Source organism: Geotrypetes seraphini, chromosome 1 (genome assembly GCF_902459505.1).
Source record: "Geotrypetes seraphini chromosome 1, aGeoSer1.1, whole genome shotgun sequence".
NCBI lineage: Eukaryota > Metazoa > Chordata > Amphibia > Gymnophiona > Dermophiidae > Geotrypetes > Geotrypetes seraphini.
In genome coordinates, this window is record NC_047084.1 from 228,903,791 (window position 1) to 228,928,262 (window position 24,472).

The 24,472-nt window shown below is 46.2% G+C and overlaps 1 protein-coding gene across 9 annotated transcripts in view; it reads left to right on the forward strand.

The window, feature by feature from the left end:
• ARAP2 (ArfGAP with RhoGAP domain, ankyrin repeat and PH domain 2) overlaps positions 1-24,472 on the forward strand; it is a 402,332-nt gene that overhangs the window by 40,508 nt on the left and 337,352 nt on the right. For all 9 annotated transcript variants that reach the window (XM_033947679.1, XM_033947686.1, XM_033947705.1 and 6 more), the window contains 2 exons: positions 1,431-1,504; positions 2,411-2,487. In XM_033947679.1, coding sequence (XP_033803570.1) covers positions 1,431-1,504; positions 2,411-2,487 — 151 coding nt within the window. The remainder of the gene's footprint in view (positions 1-1,430; positions 1,505-2,410; positions 2,488-24,472) is intronic.

The window sequence follows — 24,472 nt, forward strand, 5'->3', positions numbered from 1 at the left end:
GAACCTCGCAGGCCACTCTCCATATGGGAGCACGTTCCCTCTGACGCAATCGCATCAGAGGGAACGTGCTCCATGTGGAGAGCAGCCTGCAAGGTTCGCTACAGCCAACCGCGAACCTCAGCAGGCCGCTTCAAACAGGAGCGGTAGCGGTTGGTATGGGAGGGGGAAGTCTTCATCTTGTTTCCTACCCGACACTGCTGCCGCCAGCGCTGCTCCGCACCGCCTTCATCCTCTGTCTGATGCGCCAAGCTGGCGCATGCGCTGAAGCCGCCGGCCACGGACGGACACAGCACATGTCAGGTCTCCACATCCCCCTAAGTGCGCATGCGCGCTTAGAGGATTATTATTATAGATTTGATTTGATCGCAATATCATAATCCAATGCGATTTTACAAATAGTGAACTTGTGAACTTAATAAAATTTAAAGGGGTGGAGGTTTTTTAGACTATGATGTTGAGCTCCTAATAAATTCATATCATATCATTATGAGAGAAAGTGAAAAAATAGGAAACTGCTTGGAGCAACTGAAGTCTTTTCCTCTTTTTCCATAATTTTATTAGAGCAAGGAAATTATGAAGATATGATGAAGTTGTAGAATGAAATAATTTATTGGACTTACTGTATGGTCTTTGTAGAGTGCATCGATTTGTAATTCACAGCTATATATATTGAATTTTTTTTTTTTTGGTGGGGGAGTGCAAGCTTGGTGCTTGTAAGTTAATCGAGGAGGTGTATGGTAAGGCTGAAGGTTCTCCTAGGGCACAAATGTGAAACACAAGGCCCAGGGGCCAAATCCGCCCGCTTGGCGGTTTTATGTCGCCCTTGGTAACTGTGTCGCGTCTAAGTGCCTGACTGTGCAGCCCCGGTCCCAGTGGCGCTCCAAGCTCCTCACCACGCTGCCTCAGTAACCATTTGTAGACAGAAGGATCCAGTCCCAGTGTAAAAGCTAGGTTGGAGCAGGGCGGTCCACAGAAGTGCCTGACCGCGCCACAGGTGTCTAAGGGCGAGGAAGGATCTATACTTCTACTAATACTAAGTATCTTAATAGTAAATTTGGCCCTCGACTTAGCCTGTGTTCTAGATTTCGGCCCATTATGTGATTGAGTTTGACACCCCTGACCTAGGGTATGCATTACTCTTGATCTTGTTCTGAACACAGTATATGTATGTCAACCACCCACCCTTGTTTAATTTGAAGCATAGAAAGTCCAGAATAAAGCTAAAATTTGAGACTTGTTGACTTTAATTATGATTTTTTTTTTTTTTTTTTGGGGGGGTACAAGCTTTGTGTCTGTAAGTTAATTGAGGTGGTGTGTGGTAAGGCTGAAGGTTCACCTAGGGTGTCCACTACTCTTGATCTAGTTCTGAACACGTGTCAAGGTGCATGAGAAATATTTGCTATGAAAAATTTTGACCTTCTTTCAATCAGCCTTCAAGAAAGAAGAAATATTTGTATGTTAAACAAACTGCCTGCTGAGAGTCCTACTTCACCTGCACAAAACGGTGAGTTGTATTCCAATGCAATCTTTTAAAAAAATACTTTATTGAAGTCACTTGAGACTAAACCTACAAGCCACAAAATTGGGCTAAAGCCTTCAACTAATCAGGCATATTAGAGAAATTTTGCTAATATCAAACATAGACATATAAGTGTACAGAAAATAATGAAGAAAATAATGCCCTTGTTCTAATTTTGTGCATCTGATGATGTACAAGATATATTTTTACCTGACCTCATTTATATGTGTTCATAATTTAATTAACTTTAGATTGCGTAATATGTAATAGAGGTGTAATGGAGACGAGGAGTGTCCTAGTGGTAGAGCTGCTGCCTCAGCATCCTAAGGTTGTAGAATCTGTCTCATTGCTGCTGCTCCTTGTGACCCTGGGCAAGTCACTTAGAGCTTCTTTTTACAAACCCACAGGGCTGGTGAGATAAATGCTCTGATGCTCATAGGAATTCTACCTTGCTGGCCCATGGTAGAAACCTCTACCTCAGCTTTGTAAAAGCCAGTGTTCATCCTCCATTACCCCAGGTACAGAATAAGTACATGTGTATATGTAAACCACTTAGGGCCTTAACGCACGGAATAGCGCGTGCTAGACCTTAACACCAGCATTGAGCTAGCGTTATTCTAGAAGCGTACCGCGCGGTTTAGTGCACAGTAATTTTGTGTGTGCGCTAAAAACGCTAGCTAACCTTAGTAAAAGGAGCCCTTTGAATGTGTAAGCACAGAAAGGCAGTATACAAGTCCCATCCCCTTCCCCCTTCTCTCAATATCTGTGAAATCTTATGATATAATAAAGTGCCATAGTAGAAATTATAAACATAAGAACTGACATAGGTTTGTTTATTCTGCTGCAGAAAATTCACTCTTTAAATTAATGTAATTCTTCTTTTTAAACAAGTATCTAGTGAACAGACACCATCGGTTATTTCTCCCTATGGAGAAACCTTTTTCTTCAACAACTTGGGAATCTGCCAGGTAGGCTAAATTTCTTTTTAATATATGATTTGTGAATATTCCTCTTCCAGCTACATGGAAGTGTTATATTTTCATATTCTTGCAATTTATGTAATCATAGGAAACAAGATATAACCTGCAAAGCAGATGTGATAGATTAACTCTTAAAGATCCAACAGCAAGATTAAATGAAAATAATTTCATCGCATTTTATTTATTAAATTTGCATTCTGTTCTAGACATCTGGAGGCTGAAAGGGAGTGACATATTTAGTAGTGAGGTAGAGCAAGGGCTATAACTAGGTCTATAAATAGCTTAGAACTTAGGTCAGCTTTATTTAGCAGATTAATTTAGGACAGCAGTACATAAGAATAGCCTTACTGGATCAGACCAGTGGTCCATCTAGCCCAGAATCCCGTCACAACGGAGGCCATTCCAAGTCACAAGCACCTGGCAAAAACCCAAATAGTTGCAGCATTCCAAGCCACCAATCCAAGGCAAGCAGTGGCTTCACCCATGTCTGTCTCAACAGCAGTTTATGGACTTTTTGCCAGGAAATGGTCCAAACCTTTTTTAAAATCAGCGACATAACTGCTTTTACCACATCCTCAGGCAACACATTCCAGAGCACCTCCATTCAAGTGCTCATTTACAGGCAGATTTGGCATGTGTCGGCTACTGCTTTGCTGTTATCTAGTATTCTGTTATGTGCACATTGAGATGCAATGATAAGCACTTGCTTTGAGCTGAGTATGGGCCTAATGAATAGGCTTCAAATAGAGGCTTTCCTAGCACTTACATTTAGGTGCCCCCTTATCGAATTACCCTCTGTTGGCATGGCAACCTTACTAAAAATACTGGGAACATCTTTGACAGTTAATGCAGAGAATTTGAAGGTACCACATCTTAATTTGGGCAGTTAGCTTACAGTAACTGAAAAAATCTCTCCATTTTAGTAAACAGGGGCCTAAAGTGGTTAGAATTATAACTGACAGTGTGCAGATTGTCCCTTAAGCCTTTGTTTATAAGATTCAACTTCTACTTCATGTAGGTTTGCCCCTACCCCCTCCGGTCTTCTTAGAAGTACAAAACATCATTCTTTGTCATCTTGCTAGACAAGTCCAGATAAGTGATTTATGACCCAACAGCATATGGAGGCAGATAGCACCAACATTTCTGTGATTAGTGTACTGAGTGGTACAGCCCTGGAAACAGCCAGTATTTTCTGCCTCCATCAGATGGGGTGGTACAGCAGAATGACACTTCTTAATCTTCCTGACTCCCAAAGGTAGAAATCATGGCCTGTGCCCCACTGGTCAAGACCTCAATCTTGGCTTGATGCGACAGTGACTAGCAATGATCCTAATGGGGATTTGTTATGTTATGTTAATTTACCTATTCAGTTCAAGGTCAGATTGCATTACAAGAGGTTGGGTCAGTTACCCAGGAAGTTACAATGGACAGTTTAGTATGACACTGACATTCATTAGATTTGCTAGTACAGGTAGATCAGTACAGTTATTAATAGAGTTAGGTCATAGTTACAAATACATAGTTACAAGTTCAAGTAGGTCATCTTTGGCTCATCGTTATGTCTCAGGAGTTGCACTGGACAGTTTAGAAATGGGCTTTTGTAATTACCATTTCAGTTACTTCCAGGTTGGCTCCCTGTCTTGGTACAGAAATGCTTTAAAAAGTTTTCTGAACCTGAGATAGTGGTCACAAGATTGTAGTGTAAATGGTAGTTGGTTCCAGCATTTTGCTAATTGATATTGGATGGATAAGGTAATTTGCCGGTAGATTTTATTTGTTGCATTCTGGGAATTTTAAGTGGAATGGACAGAAATTGACTCTGAAACCCCAAGCTTCAGCCTGCAAGGCTTCACATGATTGGACTGAGGATGGCAATGATTAAGTATTTCTTTCAAGTTTCACCATTCTTCTGCTCTCCTCCAATGCCCTCTTCTTTTTCCTCTTCACCCTTTTTGTGGATTCTGTTCAAAAGGATTAGTTAGTTCTCCTTTGGGATGGCATGTAGGGCAAAAAAAAAAAAAAAAAGAGAGAGAGAGAGAGAGAACCAATAGAGAGGAATTACAGTGCAGCATCTAGTAAGAGAGGTGCTAAAGGGCTTCCCTACTCTGTGGACATAGAGAAAATCAAATCATGGCTTGATGCAAATATGTTATCACTTAACATTGATAAATCCAAATTAATGATTTTCCCTCTTAAAGAAGAGCTAACTCTCAAGGCCCCTTTGAAACTCGAATCTTTTCCAATTAACATGGTTCCCACTCTGAAACTCTTAGGAGTAACTTTTGACTCTAAGTTTTCTTTCCACGATCACATCAGTACGGTGGTTCAGAAATGTTTCCACCGCCTCAGAATGATTCGTTCTCTTTCCAAACTCTTAGACCTTTCCTCCTTAAATACACTAATCCATTCTTTAGTCATCGCCTGTATAGATTACTGTAACTCCCTCTATAAGAGTATCACCAGAAAGGAAATACGATGCTTACAGATAATACAAAACACTGCTGTTAAAATTATTTATGATGCTAGAAAATATGACCATGTTTCACCTCTTCTGATTGATGCTCATTGGTTACCGGTTGAACATCGAATTAACTATAAAATCTTGCTATTAACTTTTACTACCAAATCATTCAATCAACCAGCATTTATCGATCAACTTCTTATTCCTTATCACCCAACTAGATCTCTTCGCTCTACATCGCAGAATCTTTTAGTTGTCCCATCACTCAAATCGATCAACACTTTGAGATCCAATAATTTTGCTGTTACTGCTCCTACCCTTTGGAACTCATTGCCTTCCTATTTGCGGACGGAGCTTTCTATTAAACAATTTAAAGCTAAACTCAAAACTTTTTTGTTTGATGATGCTTTTGAATAAAACTGTCCTTTTTAGGACTAAACAATCGTTAGTCTTTCCCTTCCTATTGTTTTTCCCTTTTAAATGAACTTTATCTTATTTTAAATATTGTAGTTCTTCCCTTTTCCCCTTTTGTATGGAGTTTACTTTTTTTTGTCTTCAGTGGTTTTTCGTTTGTTGTAACTTTTAATGATTTGTTGTAACTTTTAATGATTTCCCCTATTTTTACTATTATTGTACACCGCCTAGAAATTTATATAAGCGGTATAACAAACTTTTTAATAAACTTGGAAACTTGGAAACTTGGTTGGAGGACTGTAGTTCCAGCACAGCCGATGTGCTGCCAAATAGCAGGTTCAGGTCAAACTCTGCAGCCAGCTGCAATGGAGGATCCTGTAAAATTTGATATTCCTCCATGCTTTGAAGAGGAAAGAGAAGCATAACTAGCAGTTGTGAGGGGTTGTGGCTCAGCTACTTTGGATGCAGTTGGTTAGCCACAAAAACATTGTCTGAGCTGTTGCCTTGATGTAGGATTACCAGATGTTTGGATTTCCCTGGACATGTCCTCTTTTTGAGGACTGTCGGAAGTCTGATCAGCTTTTCTATTTAACAATTTTTGTCCAGGGAAACTGGATATCTAGTAACCCTACAGCAGCTCATCTATGTGGAGTTCTCCTTCTCATCATGCACACCTATCCAGAGTCATCCTTCCTCCCCCCCCCCCCCCCACCCACGTGCACCTATCTGGAGTCCTGTAGCCTCTCTCTCTCCCCCCCCTCCGCACCTATCCGGAATCCCATTGCCTCTCCAACACCACGCATCTATTCGGAGTCTTCCTCCCTCTCCAGCCCTACCCCCTGCACACCTATCTGGAGTCCTACCCCACCCCCTTGCAAGATCCTGTGCTTGCTCACCTGGCACTTTTGTAACTCTTCAGCCTTCGTTAGCATCAGTGAACTAAACATGCTGCCTTCAGCAACCTGGACGCTTTCTAGGTGTTGGTAGGGTTTTAGAATTTCCAATGTTTGTTCAGTTGCAGTAGATGAGGGCTGACATTGGAAAACTGTTCCAAAAAGTCATACTCCGGCATGGGAATGTGTGACATCTGAGTGAATGTCAGTAGCAGCATTTGTATGTGGCAAATGAAAACTTTAGTCTTTATTTGATTTGATTCCCTTCCTTCCCATTTGATATCAGTTTCAAAAATCAGTTTTTAAATTGTTTCTGAAAATGCTGTAGAGAAACATGGCCCCATGAAGGTTGTCCAGTGCAACTGGGAATCTTTATGATAAGCCATTGCACAGGAAGGGGAAGCAAAAATATGTGTATCTCCCTGTTTTCTTGAGAAAAAAAAAAGAAGAGAAAGAAACAGCTAAGGGATTATTTGCTTTCAAAACTACTAAAGCAAAAAACTTATATATTTAGATTTGAGATTTGTTCTTTATTTATTTCATTAAAGCTACAAAAGCAAGCTGCTTTTGCTGTAAGGTGTCCTAATGAATGAATGATTTTTGCAAAGTAAAGGTGTGCAGCGATAATGACTACAATGTGTACTGTTCTACTTTCTCCAGTCTTCCTTGTATTTTTCCTTCAACTAATTCTCTTGGACCACCTTAAAACCTCCTTTTAATAGACCTACCTTTAGGCTTTGTATCACATGACACCGACCTACACTGTAGTCTTGTAAGCAGTGCTGCTTGTTTGTAACCTCTTTACTACGTGAATTTTTTTTTTTTGTGATAGTGCTGTTTCTAGTACTTTTGCTGTTTGAGTTTTCAATTTTATTTGCATTTTTACCCTGAGGCTGTGGCTCATGCATTGCATGTGCTAGTTTTGATTTACCCTGTTTCCAATACTTTTTCTTCAATTTTTCATTTAAATGAGTTTTATCTTGGGGCTGTGTGTGGCTCAAGCACTGCTTTTTCTAGTTTGCTGCACCCTGTTTAATTTAGGGCTCCTGTTATGAAGGCGCGTTAGGGCCTTAACGTGCGCTAAAATGCCGCACGTGCTAGCCGCTACCGCCTCCTCTTGAGCAGGCAGTAGTTTTTCAGCTAGCGCGCACTATAGCGTGTGCTAATCCGGTGCGTGTGCTAAAAACGCTAGCACACCTTCGTAAAAGGAGCCCTTAGTCTTTTAATTCAAATGAGTCTTCAGTTATTTCTAGTTTCTTCTATGGCATGTGTGGTACAAGTAACACAATTTACACCAATATCCATTTCACAGTGCTTCTTTCAACTGTTTCCTTGAGACTCAAGTGCCACTTTCACATCAGGTTGAAACCCTTATGGTTTGTTTCTTAGATCTAAATTAGTTATGCATATTTTGGTATTATCCCAGGACAAGCAGGCAGCATATTCTTGACTGATGGGTGACGGCACCGACGGAGCCCCGGTACGGACACTTTTAGAGTGATTGCACTCTAAGAACTTGGAAAGTTCTAGAGGCCGCACCGCGCATGCGCGAGTGCCTTCCCGCCCGACACAGGCGCGCGGTCCCCAGTTTCTTAGTTTCCGCGGAGCTAAGAAGACGCGTTTTTCAACGGCTGTTGAAAATTTTTTTCTACTTGCCTTCCCGCTCGCGTAAACCTTTTTGGCTCTATTGCCTTTTTCTTTTGTTTCATTTTTGTAAAAAAAAAAAAAAAAACTTTAATTTTTTTCTTCAGTTTTGGTTTTTCCCCGGCGGGGCCTTCTGCCACCATCGAGGCCTCGGCCTTCGATTTGGCTGAGCCGTTTTTACGTTCATGCCCCCTCAGCCAGGGTTTAAAAAGTGCCAGCGGTGTGCTCGGCCTATATCTCTCACGGACCCACACAACTGGTGCCTACAGTGTTTGGGTCCTGAGCATCAGGCTTCCACCTGCACCCGCTGTGCTACCTTAAAAAAACGTACTCTAAAAAATCGCCAGATACAACAGCGATTACTGTTCGGTGCCGAGATGTCCGATCCCGTTTCATCGACACCGGCTTCGGCACCTACTCAATCGGCACCTTCATCTTCGACGCCGCGCGACACCGCACCGGCATCCCAGCACTCAGGTAAGCCGGCTAAGAAGCCTTCCCCGCTGGAGCGTCCTCCGGTCTCGAGTGCAGCGAGCCCAATCCTGCCGACCGTGAGGCGCCAGCGGAAGCGCTCCGCCCCTATAGAGGTGAGTCCCTCGACATCGGGCTCCTCATCTCCGGGGTGTAGAGCGGCACCGCAGGTACCGCAGAAGAAAAAGGCGGTACCGGTGCCCTCCCTTGATGATCGCATTGCGGCCATCTTACAGGTACAGCTGAAGGAGCATCTCCAACAACTCCTTCCAGCTATCCTGACACCGAACCTTCCGGTGCCGGTCTCGTCTGAGCCGCCGGTACCGAGAGTGGAACGACCTATTCTGTCTACTTCCTCTCTTTCGGTACCGCTACACTCGACCTCATCGGTGTCGATGCCAATCCTTGCACCGGAGCCAACACCAGTCGGTACAGACCTCGGCTCCGATGCAACCGGTAACATCTCCCGGTACCGCTTCGATGAGGTCGGGTAAGTCGGTACGCAAGTCCCGACACCTGGAACCATCCACCCCTGAGTCTCGGGATCGTAGTTCCCATATTCGAGACCCTGATCTGTGGGGTGATTCCGAAGAGCCTTTTCTTTCAGAAGGTGAGTGTTCTTCGGGGGAGGATGAGCCTGATATTCCTGATCCTTCCTCCAAACATGATTCCACGTCTTTTTCGGCATTTTTAAAAGACATGTGTGAATCTCTCTCTATTCCTTTGGAGGCTGAGTCTAAAAAGTCTAAGGCCTTTTTAGATGCTCTTGATTTTGACCAGCCTCCAAAGGAATTTCTGAAACTCCCTCTTCATGACATCTTGAGGGAGACTTTTTACAAAAATTTAGAGACTCCTCTCACTGTCCCGGGAGCTCCCCGTAAATTGGATTCCCTATATAAAGTTATCCCCATTCCAGGTTTCGATAAACCCCAGCTTCCACATGAGTCTCTCCTGGTGGAATCCACACTGAAAAAATCCTCAGGGGCTAGTGTGTATGCTTCTGTCCCTCCTGGCAGAGAAGGTAAAGCCATGGATAAATTTGGTAAGCGTCTCTATCAGAATGCGATGTTAGCGAATCGATCTGGCAACTATGCTTTTCATTTTTCTTTTTATTTAAAGCATCTCCTTACCACCATGGCTTCCTTTGAGCAGTTCCTGCCTGAGAGGAAACGGTCGGCCTTTCACCAATGCTCTTCTTCTCTTTTTCAGCTCAGAAAATTTATGGTAAGATCTATATATGACACCTTTGAACTTACCTCTAGAGCAACGGCCATGTCTGTGGCCATGCGCCGCTTAGCCTGGTTAAGGGTATCCGAACTTGATGTTAACCATCAAGACCGGTTAGCAAATGCACCTTGCTTAGGGGATGAGCTGTTTGGAGAATCCATGGACTCAACGACCCAAAAGCTCTCTGCTCATGAAACACGCTGGGACACCCTTCTTAAAACCAAGAAGAAGACTCCGCCAGCACGTACTTTCAGACAACAATCCACTTACCAACGCCGTTATGTGGCTCGTCCCTTACAGTCTGCCCCTCAACAACCTAGGAGACAGCGTCAACAACAGAGGCAAACACCTAGACAGCAGCAGCAGCAACCTGTCAAGCAGCCTCCCCAACAAAAACCGACTCAGCCCTTTTGACTTGATTCTCCAGGGCATAGCCAGCATTCAACCTTCAACTCTCCTGCCTCAACCCATAGGAGGGCGTCTATCTCTTTTCCTCAGCCGGTGGGAAGTTATCACTTCGGACCAATGGGTCCTCAACATCATCCACCACGGCTACTCTCTCAACTTTCAAACCCTCCCGGGCACAAGTCTACCAAAAGAGTCTGCTTTGCATACTCCCCAATCTTCCCTCCTCCTTCAGGAAGTTCAATCCCTCCTCCTTCTGAACGCCATAGAGGAAGTTCCTCCGGAGCAAAAGGGGCAGGGATTCTACTCCCGTTATTTCCTAGTTCCCAAAAAAACAGGAGATCTCAGACCTATCCTAGATCTTCGCGATCTCAACAAATGCTTAGTCAAAGAGAAGTTCAAGATGCTCTCCTTAGCCACTCTTTACCCTCTTCTCAATCAAGACGACTGGCTATGTTCCCTCGATCTCAAAGAAGCATACACTCACATACCGATCAATCTGGCCTCCAGACAGTACTTACGCTTCATGATCAATCATTGTCATTACCAGTACAAGGTACTACCTTTCGGCCTAGCCTCCTCTCCAAGAGTGTTCACCAAATGTCTGATTGTGGTAGCGGCTTTTCTACGTTCCCACCACCTTCAGGTGTTTCCTTACCTGGACGATTGGTTGATAAAGGCAAATTCATCTCAAACAGTTCTTCAGGCCACCAACCAGACCATCTTATTTCTGCGTTTGCTGGGGTTCGAGATCAATCTACCCAAATCTCATCTCATCCCCACGCAGAGACTTCAATTCATTGGAGCAGTCTTAGACACAATCCTCATGAGAGCGTTTCTGCCATCCAACCGTCTTCAAACGCTTCAATCTCTATGTCAGCAGGTGCTTCCTCAACGTTCCATCTCTGCCAAGCAAATGATGATACTCTTGGGTCACATGGCCTCCACAGTTCATGTCACACCACTTGCCCGTCTGCACCTGCGCACTCCTCAATGGACCCTGGCTACCCAGTGGTCCCAAGCGATGGATCCTTGCTCACGTCACATATCTGTCACATCATCTCTTCGTCAGTCTCTACAATGGTGGTTGACATCCTCAAATCTATCCAGAGGCCTTCTGTTCCATCTACCTACTCATCAACTTGTCATCACCACCGACGCTTCCCCTTATGCCTGGGGAGCTCATGTGAACGAGTTCCAAACACAAGGACTTTGGACGGCCTAGGAAATGAAACATCATATCAATTTTCTCGAACTCAGAGCGATGTTTTATGCTCTCAAGGCCTTCCAACATCTTCTCTTCCCTCAAGTCCTCCTGCTATGCACAGACAATCAAGTTGCAATGTACTACATCAACAAGCAGGGAGGGACGGGCTCTCGCAGCTTGTGCCAGGAAGCCCAGAAGATTTGGACGTGGGCCACAGATCACCATCTATTCCTGAAAGCTATCTACATTCAGGGAGAACAGAATTCCTTGGCGGACAAGCTCAGCAGAGTTCTCCAGCCTCACGAGTGGACACTCGATCCTTTCACTCTGCAGTCCATCTTCACTCAGTGGGGCACTCCTCAGATAGACCTCTTTGCAGCTCCTCACAATCACCAGCTGCCCCTATTCTGCTCCAGACTCTACTCTCCTCACCGTCTGGCAGCGGATGCATTTCTCCTCGACTGGTCCAATCTGTTTCTGTATGCTTTCCCTCCTCTGCCTCTCATGTTGAGAACCTTGTTCAAGCTCAAGAGGGAACGAGCCACCATGATTCTGATTGCTCCGAGGTGGCCCAGGCAACATTGGTTCTCCCTTCTACTTCAACTCAGTTCCAGGGAACCTTTTCTTCTTCCACTGTTTCCTTCTCTGCTCACACAGCAACAGGAGACCCTTCTACATCCCAACCTCCAGTCTCTGCACCTGACAGCTTGGTATCTCTCGGGCTGACTTCTCATGATACACTTTTGTCTCAGCCTGTTCGTTCAATTCTGGATGCCTCCAGGAAACCTGCCACTCTGCAATGTTACCATCAGAAGTGGACACGTTTTTCTTCCTGGTGTTTCCTCCATCATCATGATCCCACTTCCCTTGCAGTGGAGACTTTGTTGGATTATCTCCTTTCTTTGTCTGACTCTGGCCTCAAGTCTTCTTCAGTCAGAGTCCACTTAAGTGCTATCGCGGCGTTTCATGAGCCAGTCCATGGAAAGCTCCTCTCAGCTCATCCCTTGGTGTCCAGGTTCATGCGGGGTCTTTTTAATGTGAAACCACCTCTTAAAGCCCCTCCTGTTATCTGGGATCTCAATGTGGTTCTTTCCGCTTTAATGAAGCCTCCATTTGAACCTTTGGCTACCGCTTCTTTCAAGTTTCTCACTTGGAAGGTACTTTTCCTTATTGCTCTTACCTCTGCCAGGAGGGTCAGTGAGCTACATGCACTAGTTGCAGATCCACCTTTTACTGTCTTTCATCATGACAAGGTGGTTCTGCGCACACATCCAAAGTTTCTCCCTAAGGTTGTCTCTGAATTTCATCTCAACCAATCCATTGTTCTGCCTGTCTTCTTTCCGAAACCTCACTCGCATTCTGGAGAACAGGCTTTACATACTTTGGACTGTAAACGGGCTCTGGCTTACTATTTAGACCGTACTAAGCCCCACAGATCAGTTCCCCAACTCTTTCTGTCCTTTGATCCGAATAAATTGGGACGTCCTGTTTCTAAACGTACGTTGTCTAATTGGCTGGCAGCGTGCATTTCATTCTGTTATGCTCAGACCGGACTGACACTGGAAGGTTCTGTCACGGCCCATAGAGTCCGAGCTATGGCAGCATCTGTAGCTTTCCTCCGTTCCACTCCTATTGAGGAAATCTGCAAAGCTGCCACTTGGTCCTCAGTTCATACTTTTGCATCTCATTATTGTCTGGATGCATTCTCCAGACGGGATGGACACTTCGGCCAATCTGTTTTGCAAAATTTGTTTTCCTAATGGCCAACCTTCCCTCCATCCCTCTTTTTGTTAGCTTGGAGGTCACCCATCAGTCAAGAATATGCTGCCTGCTTGTCCTGGGATAAAGCACAGTTACTTACCGTAACAGGTGTTATCCAGGGACAGCAGGCAGATATTCTTGCATCCCTCCCACCTCCCCGGGTTGGCTTCTTAGCTGGCTTATCATAACTGGGGACCGCGCGCCTGTGTCGGGCGGGAAGGCACTCGCGCATGCGCGGTGCAGCCTCTAGAACTTTCCAAGTTTTTAGAGTGCAATCACTCTAAAAGTGTCCGTACCGGGGCTCCGTCGGTGCCGTCACCCATCAGTCAAGAATATCTGCCTGCTGTCCCTGGATAACAAAAACACCAAAATTCACTAAGAACTATCACAAACACAACTTATAACCCCAACACAAAAATCACTGCAATATCTTGCGCATACATGAACATTAGATCCATCAACCCAAAAGCAGAATTAATCAAAGACTGGCTGATCAAAGACAATCTAAGCTGCCTCTTTTTAACGGAAACATGGCTCACCTCTGATTCAGATCCAAGCATCACAGAATTCTGCCCCAAAGGATATAAACTAGAACTAGTATGTCGAGAAAACAGGAGAGGAGGAGGTATAGCAATCATAACAAAAAACAATTTCAACATAGACGTCCTAAGCAAGCACTCCACCCCTTACCTAGATCTATTAGCCTGCCAAATATCAGACAAATCACTCATTGGAAACATGAACTGTCTTCTCTGCTACATTACACCAGGAAAATGGAACTCAGCAAAACAAGAAATCGAAGAATTCATCTTCCAGAATTCTCTCTCCTCCACACATAACTTGATTCTAGGAGACTTAAACCTCCATTTAGAAGATCAATCATCCAAACAAGCAACAGATATACTGTCATACCTCAACTCACTATCTTACCAAATTCTCAATCCAGAACCCACACACGAAAAAGGTCATCAACTAGATATAGCAGCTTATTCATCTCCAAACCAAAATACACAAAACATTCACATCTCAAACGGGTTCTGGCACCCCACCCTCTGGTCAGACCACTTCAAATACTCATTCACTATCAATTGGGCTCAAAACAACAACAAACCCATCCCAAAGAAATCACACATCATGATCAGACCGAAAATCGAACCTAACACATTCTGGAACACTGTCGACCCCAAAATCGAACCCAACAACCCCAAAGAATTCATAAACAGCTGGCGGACCCTAAGTGAATCTACACTAAACGAACTAGCTCCAATAAAAAATAAAAACAAAATAGACAGACCATCTAACAAATGGTTTGACGACGAACTCTTACACCTAAAAAGGAAATGCAGACAATTAGAAAGAACATGGAAAAAACAGAAACACATTCATACCAAAGAAGAATGGAAAATCCAAATAAAACAATACAATACCAAATTGAAGGAAAAACGGAAAAACTTCTACTCTAAACTAATCGGCACCGAAAAACCAGACACAAGAAAACTTTTTGACATCATAAAAAACCTCACAGATACTAAACCATATCTCGCCACCCAAGGAAACCAAACTCCCACAGCCACTCAATTAGCGGACTATTTCAAACTCAAAATCTTCACAACCAGATCCACATTCAACAATTCAAGAACCAACATAGAAGAAATACAAATCAATCCCACAAAAGACGAAGCAATCCCAGCAGACAGGAACTGGACAAATTTCCCAAAGATACAATGGTCAGACTTGAACAGGCTTTACAAAAAATACAGCAAATCCTCATGTGACTTGAATAATTGCCCCTCATACTTATTAGCTACAGCCTCCACCAAATTCAAAGCTAGCCTCACATTATGGCTCCAAACTACACTAAGTAAAGGCCATTTCCCACCGGAATTAGGAGAAATCATAATTACACCTATCCTGAAAGATCCCAAAGGTCCTACAGACAATCCTGCAAACTACAGACCAATCGCTTCAATCCCATTATACATCAAACTAACAGAAGGCCTTGTCGCACAACACCTCTCCAACTACCTTGAAGACCATCACATACTACACCCCTCACAATCCGGATTCAGATCTAACCATAGCACAGAAACTCTACTGGTATCACTATTAGACACTGTCCGACAACACCTCAGCATAGGTAACAAACTGCTTCTCATTCAACTTGATCTCTCAGCGGCATTTGACCTAGTTGACCACCACATACTACTCCAGATATTAGATGCAATAGGGATCTCGGGTAACGTTCACAAATGGTTCCAAAGCTTCCTAAAAACTCGAACATACAGAGTCAAGTCAAAGGAGCACATATCCGATCCATGGTCAAACCCATGCGGAGTACCACAAGGATCACCATTATCACCAATATTATTCAACCTCTTCATAGCATCCCTCGGCATAACCCTAGACGCCCTAAACACAGTATCATTCAGCTACGCGGATGACATAACTATCATCCTCCCATTAAACAGTCAAGACCCCTTACCCACAAACCACGTGAAAATAATAATGGAAATGGTAGAAAAATGGATGTCAAGTCATAAACTAAAACTGAACACGGAAAAAACCAAATTCCTCCTTCTAGAGATGGAAAAAAAACCATCTTTCACTGAACTAGAATTAAATACAATCAAGTACCCAATGCAAAACACACTCAAAATCCTGGGAATACAACTTGACAGAAATTGCACAATGCAGACTCATATCCACAAAATCATCCAAAGAGCATTCTTCACTATGCGTAATCTGAGAAAAATAAGAAAATACTTCAACAAAGATCAATACAAGTTATTGGTACAATCCCTGGTACTAAGTATGTTAGATTATTGCAACAGCCTCTACTTGTCCTGCCCAAACTATATGTTAAGGCAACTGCAGTCGGTTCAGAACACGGCCCTCAGACTCATCTACTCCCTTGGCAAATATGACCACATCACAAACGCATACCTAGACTCACACTGGCTACCAATAAAAGCAAGATCCCAGTTCAAATTCTACTGTCTACTATACAAAGTAACACACGGAACAGCACCCATATACCTAAACAACAGATTACACCGTAACCTATCTCATAGATTAAGGAGAACTCGGAGCCTATTCATTCACCCCCCTCTCAACGGAACAAGACGAAAGAAAATATACGACAGCCTTTTAGCGACACAAGCAGCAAAGATTGATCCCACCATCAACAATCTACTGATAAATTCAACAGACATCAAAATATTCCGAAAAGAAATCAAAACTTATCTCTTCAAAAAACACTTCCCATCATCATAACCCCTCAACAACAATAGAAAATACTCTCATGACCACCACCATCGCAATACATCAGAACCCTGACTTTTATTATTTCTATTCATCACAACAACCTACCAGAATCCTGACTTTATTATATCTACTCATCACAACAACTTATCACAATCTACTATTAGCTTTCAAGTTCCTCCGAAAAACCCAGATTAACAATTGTATCCTGACACATTCTTGAATCTATGTACTGCACCGCTACTGGAAATGTCCAGTCTTATAAATTGTAATCCGCTTAGAACCGCAAGGCACAAGCGGAATATAAATCACTAATGTAATGTAATGTAATAACACCTGTTACGGTAAGTAACTGTGCTTTTTGGAGCATTAGCTTCCATTACTTTCTGTTGTGTATGTTTGTTCACCATAGCTGTGTTTGCTTGCATGTGTTCCTTAAGATTATTCCTCTGTTTTTGTTATTTCTTTAAATTTCATAACGATGCAACACCCACACTGTATTTTTATGGCATAGATTTTGTGCATATCCTTCATTTCTTTTTTCTGAAACTCCATAGTGTCTCTTTTTCACACATGTATTTTATAGATAGTCATGTGTGTACATTGTAGCATTGGAGGTTTTAATACTTTCTAATATGTTTAAAATGGTTCTCTTTTCGGCATTCATTCTATCGTTTTTGACATCTGTGGTTTCCTCTTTGTTTCTTTGTAGACTTATATTTAAGACAGCCAAGGTATGGGGGTTTTAAAATACCACTTCTGTTTTTTCATAATGTTATAGGTTCATATTACTTAGTTCACCCCTCTCTTCATCAGTATATTTTGTTTTATCCCAGGACAAGCAGGCATGATATTCTCACATGTGGGTGACGTCATCTACGGAGCCCCAGCGCGGACAGCTTTTCAAGCAAACTTGATTGAAGTTTCAAGTTTGCACACTGCACCACGCATGTGCTAGCCTTCTTGCCCACTAGAGGGCGCATCCCCACCTCGTGGTCCTCAGTTCTATTTCATCCGCGGAGCCAGAAGCCCTGTGGATAATTGTGTGCTCTAATTGCCTTCTGTCACCGCGGCTGTGTACGTTTTTTCGACGCGGTCACTGCGTGTACTTTTCTTTCTTTCTTTGTTTTTCCTTTTTTTTAAAAAAAAAAATTTCCTTTTTTCCGTTGCTCCGGGGGCTCCCGGTAGCCACGGCCCGGGAACCTCGTTTGTTCCCGGCCACGTTGTAGGCCCATGTCCCGGCCTGTTACGGGTTTTAAAAAGTGCGGTCGTTGTGACCGACTCCTTTCGATAACAGACCCTCATCGGTGCTGTTTACGGTGCTTGGGGCCCCAGCACCCGACAGACGCGTGTGACAAGTGTGCCACCTTCCAGAAGCGGGCACTCACACGCCGTAAGGCCCGCATGGCGGAACTTTTCTCCGTCGAGTCCCCGCCCGGGAAGGCCTCGAGTTCGGCCTCGGCTTCGGCCCCGGCCTTGACCTCGGCCTCAACCTCGGCCTCGGCCTCGGCTTCGGGACCCTCGGCTTCGCCTCGTCCCTCGATGCCATCGAAGCAGGTTGCCTCATCCAAAGCCTCGGGTAAGTCTCCACTTCCCTCCTCAGCTCCAGGATCGTCCAAAAAGCCATCCTTGGGCTCTTCGACGGCGGGAGGGTCCACCTCCGGCCAGCCCAAGGTGCCCAAGTCGATCGCCCCGAGGGAATACTCGAGACCGAGGTCGCCCTCTGAGGAGCGTCGGCAGGTGTTGCCCCCGGGGATGTCGATCCCAGCGTTCCAGGACTTGCTCCGGCCGTTGATCGCCTCGGAGCTGACCGGGGCCATTGAGCACCTGCAGCAGGCTTCGGCCTCGACTGCTTTAGTCCCGGTTGCCCCGCAGTTGGCGACCTCGGCCTCGGCTCCCGAGGCGCCGACGGCCTCGACCTCGGCATTGCCCTCGGACCCGGCTTCGAGGGGACAGCCGGAGCGTAGCGTGCGCCCACGCGACAAGGTGCGCCGGGTGCGGCGGCTCTCGTCTTCGTCCTCGGAGTCCTCGCGAGGTTCATCGCCTTCGGGCAAGCCTCGGGCGAAGCGCCGTCCGAGGAAGGCCAAGCGGTCTCGGGCCTCGCCTCGGCGGCGCGGTTGCTCGTCGCCGGCCGGGGGCGATACCTTGCGGGTACGGGACCTCCGTGTGGATAATCCCAGCCTGTTTCGGTCCCCTATCAGGGAGAGTTCCCGTGCTTCCTCGCCGGGGCGGAAGGGACGGGCTTCGATACCCCGGACCCCGGGGGGCTCCCCCAGGGGTTCCCTTAGACAGACTCGGTCTCCGACCCCTTCGAGGTCACAGGACTGTGCCTCATTGGGATCGGGATCGGCTAGGGAGCCGAGGTACTCCCTCGAGGCCTCTTCCTTCGGCTCGGCGGGGAAGTCTCGGTCACCCTCGCCTCCTGCTAGACCTTCATCCTTTACGAAGTTTGTGCAGGATATGGCGGGGGCTTTGGGTGTGGACTTGTTAGAGGGATCCAATTACACCAAGGAGTTTTTGGAGGAGCAGGATCTTCCTGCTCCCCCTCGGGAATCCCCTCGCCTCCCGATCAACAAGGTCCTCCATCAGACCTTCCTTAGGAATCTGGAGGCTCCTTTGACGGTCGCAGTGGTGCCCTCCAAAATGGAGTCAAAATATCGCACCATTCCCCTCAAGGGTTTCGAGAAGGGGCAACTCTCTCACAATTCGCTCCTGGTAGAGTCGGCGCTTAAGAGAACGCAGCCTTCTAGGGTGTCGGCAGCGGTCCCGCCTGGTAGAGAGGGCCGGACCCTAGACAAATTCGGCCGTCGCCTCTATGCAAACTCTCTCATGGCAACGAGGGTGCTGAATTACGCCTTTTCGTACTCTTCATTCTTACGTACGATGGTGAAGGACCTCCCCTCTTTTCGTGGGGTGATTCCGGAGTCCCATAGTGACAGGTTCACCACCTTCATGTCTAATCTTTCCCAGCTGCGCCTTTACTTGTTCCACGCAGTATACGACGCTTTTGAACTTGCCTCGAGGGTATCTGCCTGTGCGGTGGCCATGCGCCGACTGGCGTGGCTTCGTACCCTCGAGATGGATTCAAATTTGCAAGAGCGCTTGGCGAACTTGCCTTGCGTCGGGTCGGAACTGTTTGACGACTCCTTAGAGGCGGCGACCAAGCGGCTGTCCGAACAGGAACGCTCCCTGGCCTCTTTGGTGCGCCCAAAGCCTAAGGCCCCTCCGCAGCGACCTTTCCGACAGCCCCCGAGGAGGTATCCTCAGAAGTCCACGCCGGCCTTCTCAAGACCACCACCACGACGCCCTCCCCAACAGGGTAGGGGTGGCCCTTCCAAGCCCGCCACGCAGGGAGCGGCCAAGCCCGCGCCGTCCTTTTGACGGGGTGTGCGGTTGGGGGCGGGCCCCCTCCGCGGTTTCGCCAGACCCCATTCCCATCGGGGGTCGCCTCAGCGCATTTTCCGGGAATTGGTCTGGGATCACGTCCGACGCTTGGGTGCTCCGGACCATCTCAGAAGGCTATTCGCTCAACTTCTCCGTGCAGCCTCCAGACATGCCACCAAGAGCTTGGCCGCAGTCGCGGAGCCAGTTGTCCCTTCTCCTGATCGAGGCGAGGGCCTTGTTGAGCCTCCGCGCCGTAGAGCTGGTGCCGCTCGATCAGAGGGGGCGGGGGTTCTACTCCCGTTACTTTTTGGTCCCGAAAAAGACAGGGGACTTGCGCCCCATTTTGGACCTTCGGAGGCTCAACAAGTGCCTGGTCCGGGAGAAGTTCCGTATGTTATCGCTTCCGGTTTTATATCCACTTTTGGAAGCAGGGGATTGGATGTGCTCCCTCGACTTGAAGGAAGCATATACCCATGTTCCGGTGCATCCCGCTTTCCGCAAGTTCTTGCGGTTCCAAGTGGGAGATTTGCACCTGCAGTATCGGGTTCTTCCCTTTGGTCTGGCGTCGTCCCCTCGGGTGTTCACCAAGTGTATGGTGGTGGTTGCGGCGGCCCTGCGCTCTCAGGGGCTGCAGGTTTTTCCCTACCTGGACGATTGGCTGATCAAGGCCCCGTCCAGGGAGGGGGTTATCTTAGCGACCCAACAGACTATCAGTTTACTTCAACGCCTGGGGTTCGAGGTGAACTTTCCCAAGTCTCAGTTGTGCCCGGCGCAGTCTCTCCAGTTTATTGGGGCCGTGCTGGACACGGTTCGCCTCCGCGCTTTCCTCCCCCCTCTTCGGCGGGAGGCCTTGCTGCGGTGGAGTCGCCAATGTCGGAAGCAATCGGTGGTGTCAGCTCAGCACATGATGATTCTGCTGGGTCACATGGCGTCGACGGTTCACGTCACTCCCTTCGCCCGCTTGCACCTGAGGCTCGCTCAGTGGACTCTGGCCTCTCAATGGTGGCAGGATCGCGATCCAGTCTCTTCCCCGATAACAGTGACTCCTTCTTTGAGTCGATCGCTCCGTTGGTGGACCAACTCTTCCAATCTTTCCGGGGGTTTGCTGTTTCTCGTTCCCCCATACAGCAAGGTCCTGACCACGGACTCCTCAGAGTACGCGTGGGGGGCACATCTGGACGGTCTGCGGACGCAGGGTCTGTGGTCGCCCGAGGACCGTCGGTGCCACATCAATGTGCTGGAGCTTTGCGCCATTTTTCTGGCTGCGCAAGCTTTTGTCCACCTGCTGCACGATCAGGTGGTGCTCGTGCGGACCGACAACCAGGTGGCGATGTACTATGTCAACAAACAAGGGGGTACGGGCTCTTGGCCTCTGTGCCAGGAGGCTATTCGTCTTTGGGAATGGGCGGTCTCCCAGAACATATTCCTGCGTGCAGTTTACATTCAGGGAGAGCAGAACCGGCTGGCAGACAAACTCAGTCGTCTTCTCCAGCCGCACGAGTGGTCTCTGAACTCCCGGGTCCTGCGCGAGGTCTTCGACCGCTGGGGGACTCCTCAGGTGGATCTGTTTGCCTCCCCGGAGACTCGCAAACTGCCCCTCTATTGTTCTCGGATGTACTCCCGGGACCGTCTCGAGGCCGATGCCTTCCTGCTCGACTGGGAGGGGAGGTTCCTTTATGCGTTCCCTCCTTTTCCTCTGATTTTGAGAACGCTGGTTCATCTCAGATCGACCGGAGCCTCTATGATCCTCATTGCGCCTCGTTGGCCCAGACAGCACTGGTTCTCCCTGCTTCTTCAGCTCAGTGTCAGGGAACCTCTCCTTCTGCCTGTCTTTCCCTCTCTGCTGTCTCAGAGTCGGGGTTCGCTGTTACATCCCAATCTTCAGTCTTTACATCTGACCGCTTGGTTCCTCTCCCCCTGACTTCGATCCCGGTGTCTCAGGCCGTGAGGGAGATTTTGGAGGCCTCTCGCAAAGTCTCGACTCGGTGCTGTTATGCCCAAAAGTGGACCAGATTTGCATCCTGGTGTTCTTTGAATCATCTGGAACCAAGTTCGGTTCCTGTGTCTTCGGTACTGGACTATTTATTACATCTGTCTAGGTCAGGCCTGAAGACGACTTCCATTCGGGTGCATCTCAGTGCCATTGCCGCGTTCCATCGGCACCTCGAGGGTCGTTCCCTCTCTATTCATCCTCTGGTTACTCGTTTTATGAAGGGTTTAGTGAATGTCCATCCTCCTCTGAGACCTCCTCCGGTGGTTTGGGATCTTAATGTGGTCTTGGCTCAGCTAATGAAGCCGCCTTTTGAGCCTATCGACAAATCTCATCTTAAGTTTCTCACTTGGAAAGTGGTCTTTTTGATTGCGCTCACGTCCGCTCGTCGGATTAGTGAACTGCAGGCCTTGGTGGCGGATCCTCCTTTCACGGTGTTTCATCATGATAAGGTGGTTCTTCACACCCATCCTAAATTTTTGCCTAAGGTTGTGTCTGATTTCCACCTCAATCAGTCCATTGTCCTTCCAGTATTTTTCCCGAAGCCCCACTCTCATCCTGGTGAGGCGACGCTTCATACGCTTGACTGTAAGAGGGCGTTGGCTTTTTATCTCCAACGTTCCAAGTCTCATCGGAAGGTTCCTCAATTGTTTTTGTCCTTTGACCCTAATCGTTTAGGACACCCGGTTTCAAAGCGCACCTTGTCAAACTGGTTAGCTGCTTGTATTTCTTTTTGCTACGCTCAGGCTGATCTCCCGCTTTCGGGTCGAGTCACGGGGCATAAGGTCCGAGCGATGGCAGCTTCGGTTGCTTTCCTCCGATCCACACCTATGGAGGACATTTGTAAAGCTGCCACTTGGTCTTCGGTTCATACGTTCACCTCCCATTACTGTCTGGACACTTTGTCCAGAAGCGACGGCCGGTTTGGCCAGTCGGTGTTACGTAATCTGTTTTCCTAAATTGCCATCCTCCCTCCTGCCCTTTTTTGGTTGGCTTGGAGGTCACCCACATGTGAGAATATCATGCCTGCTTGTCCTGGGATAAAGCACAGTTACTTACCGTAACAGGTGTTATCCAGGGACAGCAGGCATATATTCTCACAACCCGCCCTCCTCCCCGGGGATGGCTTTTATCTTTGCTTGATATGGAACTGAGGACCACGAGGTGGGGATGCGCCCTCTAGTGGGCAAGAAGGCTAGCACATGCGTGGTGCAGTGTGCAAACTTGAAACTTCAATCAAGTTTGCTTGAAAAGCTGTCCGCGCTGGGGCTCCGTAGATGACGTCACCCACATGTGAGAATATATGCCTGCTGTCCCTGGATAACACCTGTTACGGTAAGTAACTGTGCTTTATTAGTCTCACTGGCCACTGCACCAGTGGATCATCTTTACTGCACATTTTTCACCGAGTATTTTTCACAATGTTGCCATCACGTTTCACCTCTTTTAGAGTTTTCTTTACCACTATTTGTCCTGTTTTACCATCATTGTCTTTTCACCATTTCATTTCACCTCACAGAGCAATCCATCATTTACACTTTTATTACATGTGCACCGCCACTTATTCATCTGATTCTCCAAACCCCTGCCTCTTTCTGTAACCCCCCTCTTCCCCCTTCCCTTTTCCCTCTCTACTTCCAACTCTCTCTCTCTCTCTGTCCCTTCCCCCCTCCTTACTTATATTGTTAATTACCCCACATTCCCACTCTGTATTCATCCACTACTGTATCCACTATTATCTACTGTCTAGAACCGAAAAGGTTCATCTTCTACTTTGTACTTTTCCATGATTGTATACCGTCTTGAACTGAACAGGTATGATGGGATATAAATAAATCTTTATTATTATTCTTGTTTATTTAAATAAATAAATATTTTTTTTTTCTAAATCTCTTTCCATCTTTTAGGACCCTATAAAACCCCTGAGGAAGGCATTTTTTGTTTTGCCGAAACACATCTCGTTTTTATTGTATACATTATTTAGTTTCTATCCTGTGGACCACTTGTGACTGAATACACCCTTTGTGGATTGTTTTTAGATGATTGTTTTTAAGTTATTTGGACGCTTATTAAACTACAAACTGGTACATCTGATTTTTAAACAGGAAGACTGGGCATCCAAATGACAGGTGAAATTTAATGTGGACAAATGCAAAGTAATACACATTGAGAAGATAATCCAAATCATAGTTACCAGATGCTAAGGTCCACCTTAAGGGTCAGTACCCAATAGAAAGATCTAGGTGTCATCATAGACAGTTTACTGAAACTTTCTGCCCATGGGCGGCGGTAGCCAAAAAAGCAAACAAAGATGCTAGGAATTATTAGAAGAGGTATGGTAAATAAGACTAAGAATATTATAATGTCTCTGTATTGCTCCATGGTGCAACCACCCACTTAAGGGTTCGGTTCTGGTCACCATATCTCAAAAAAGATATAGCAGAATTAGAAAAGGTTCAAAGAAGAGTGAGCAAGATAAAAAAAGGGGATGGAACTCCTCTCGTATGATGAAAGACTAAAGAGATTAGGGTTCTTCAGCTTGGAAAAGAGATGGCTGAGGGGAGATATGATTGACATTTACAGAATCCTGAATGGTATAGAATGGGTTCAAGTGAATCAATTTTTACTCCAAAAAATACAAAGATTAGGAGACACTCGATAAAGTAAAAGTTAATACTTTTAAAACCAATAGGAGGAAATATGTTTTCGCTGAGAGAATAGTTAAGTTTTGGAATGTGTTGCCAGAGGATTTGGTAGATATGTTTTTAAAAAGGTTTGGACAAGTTCCTGGATGAAAAGTCCATAGTCTGCTATTGAGACAGACATGGGGGAAACCAATACTTGCCCTGGGATTG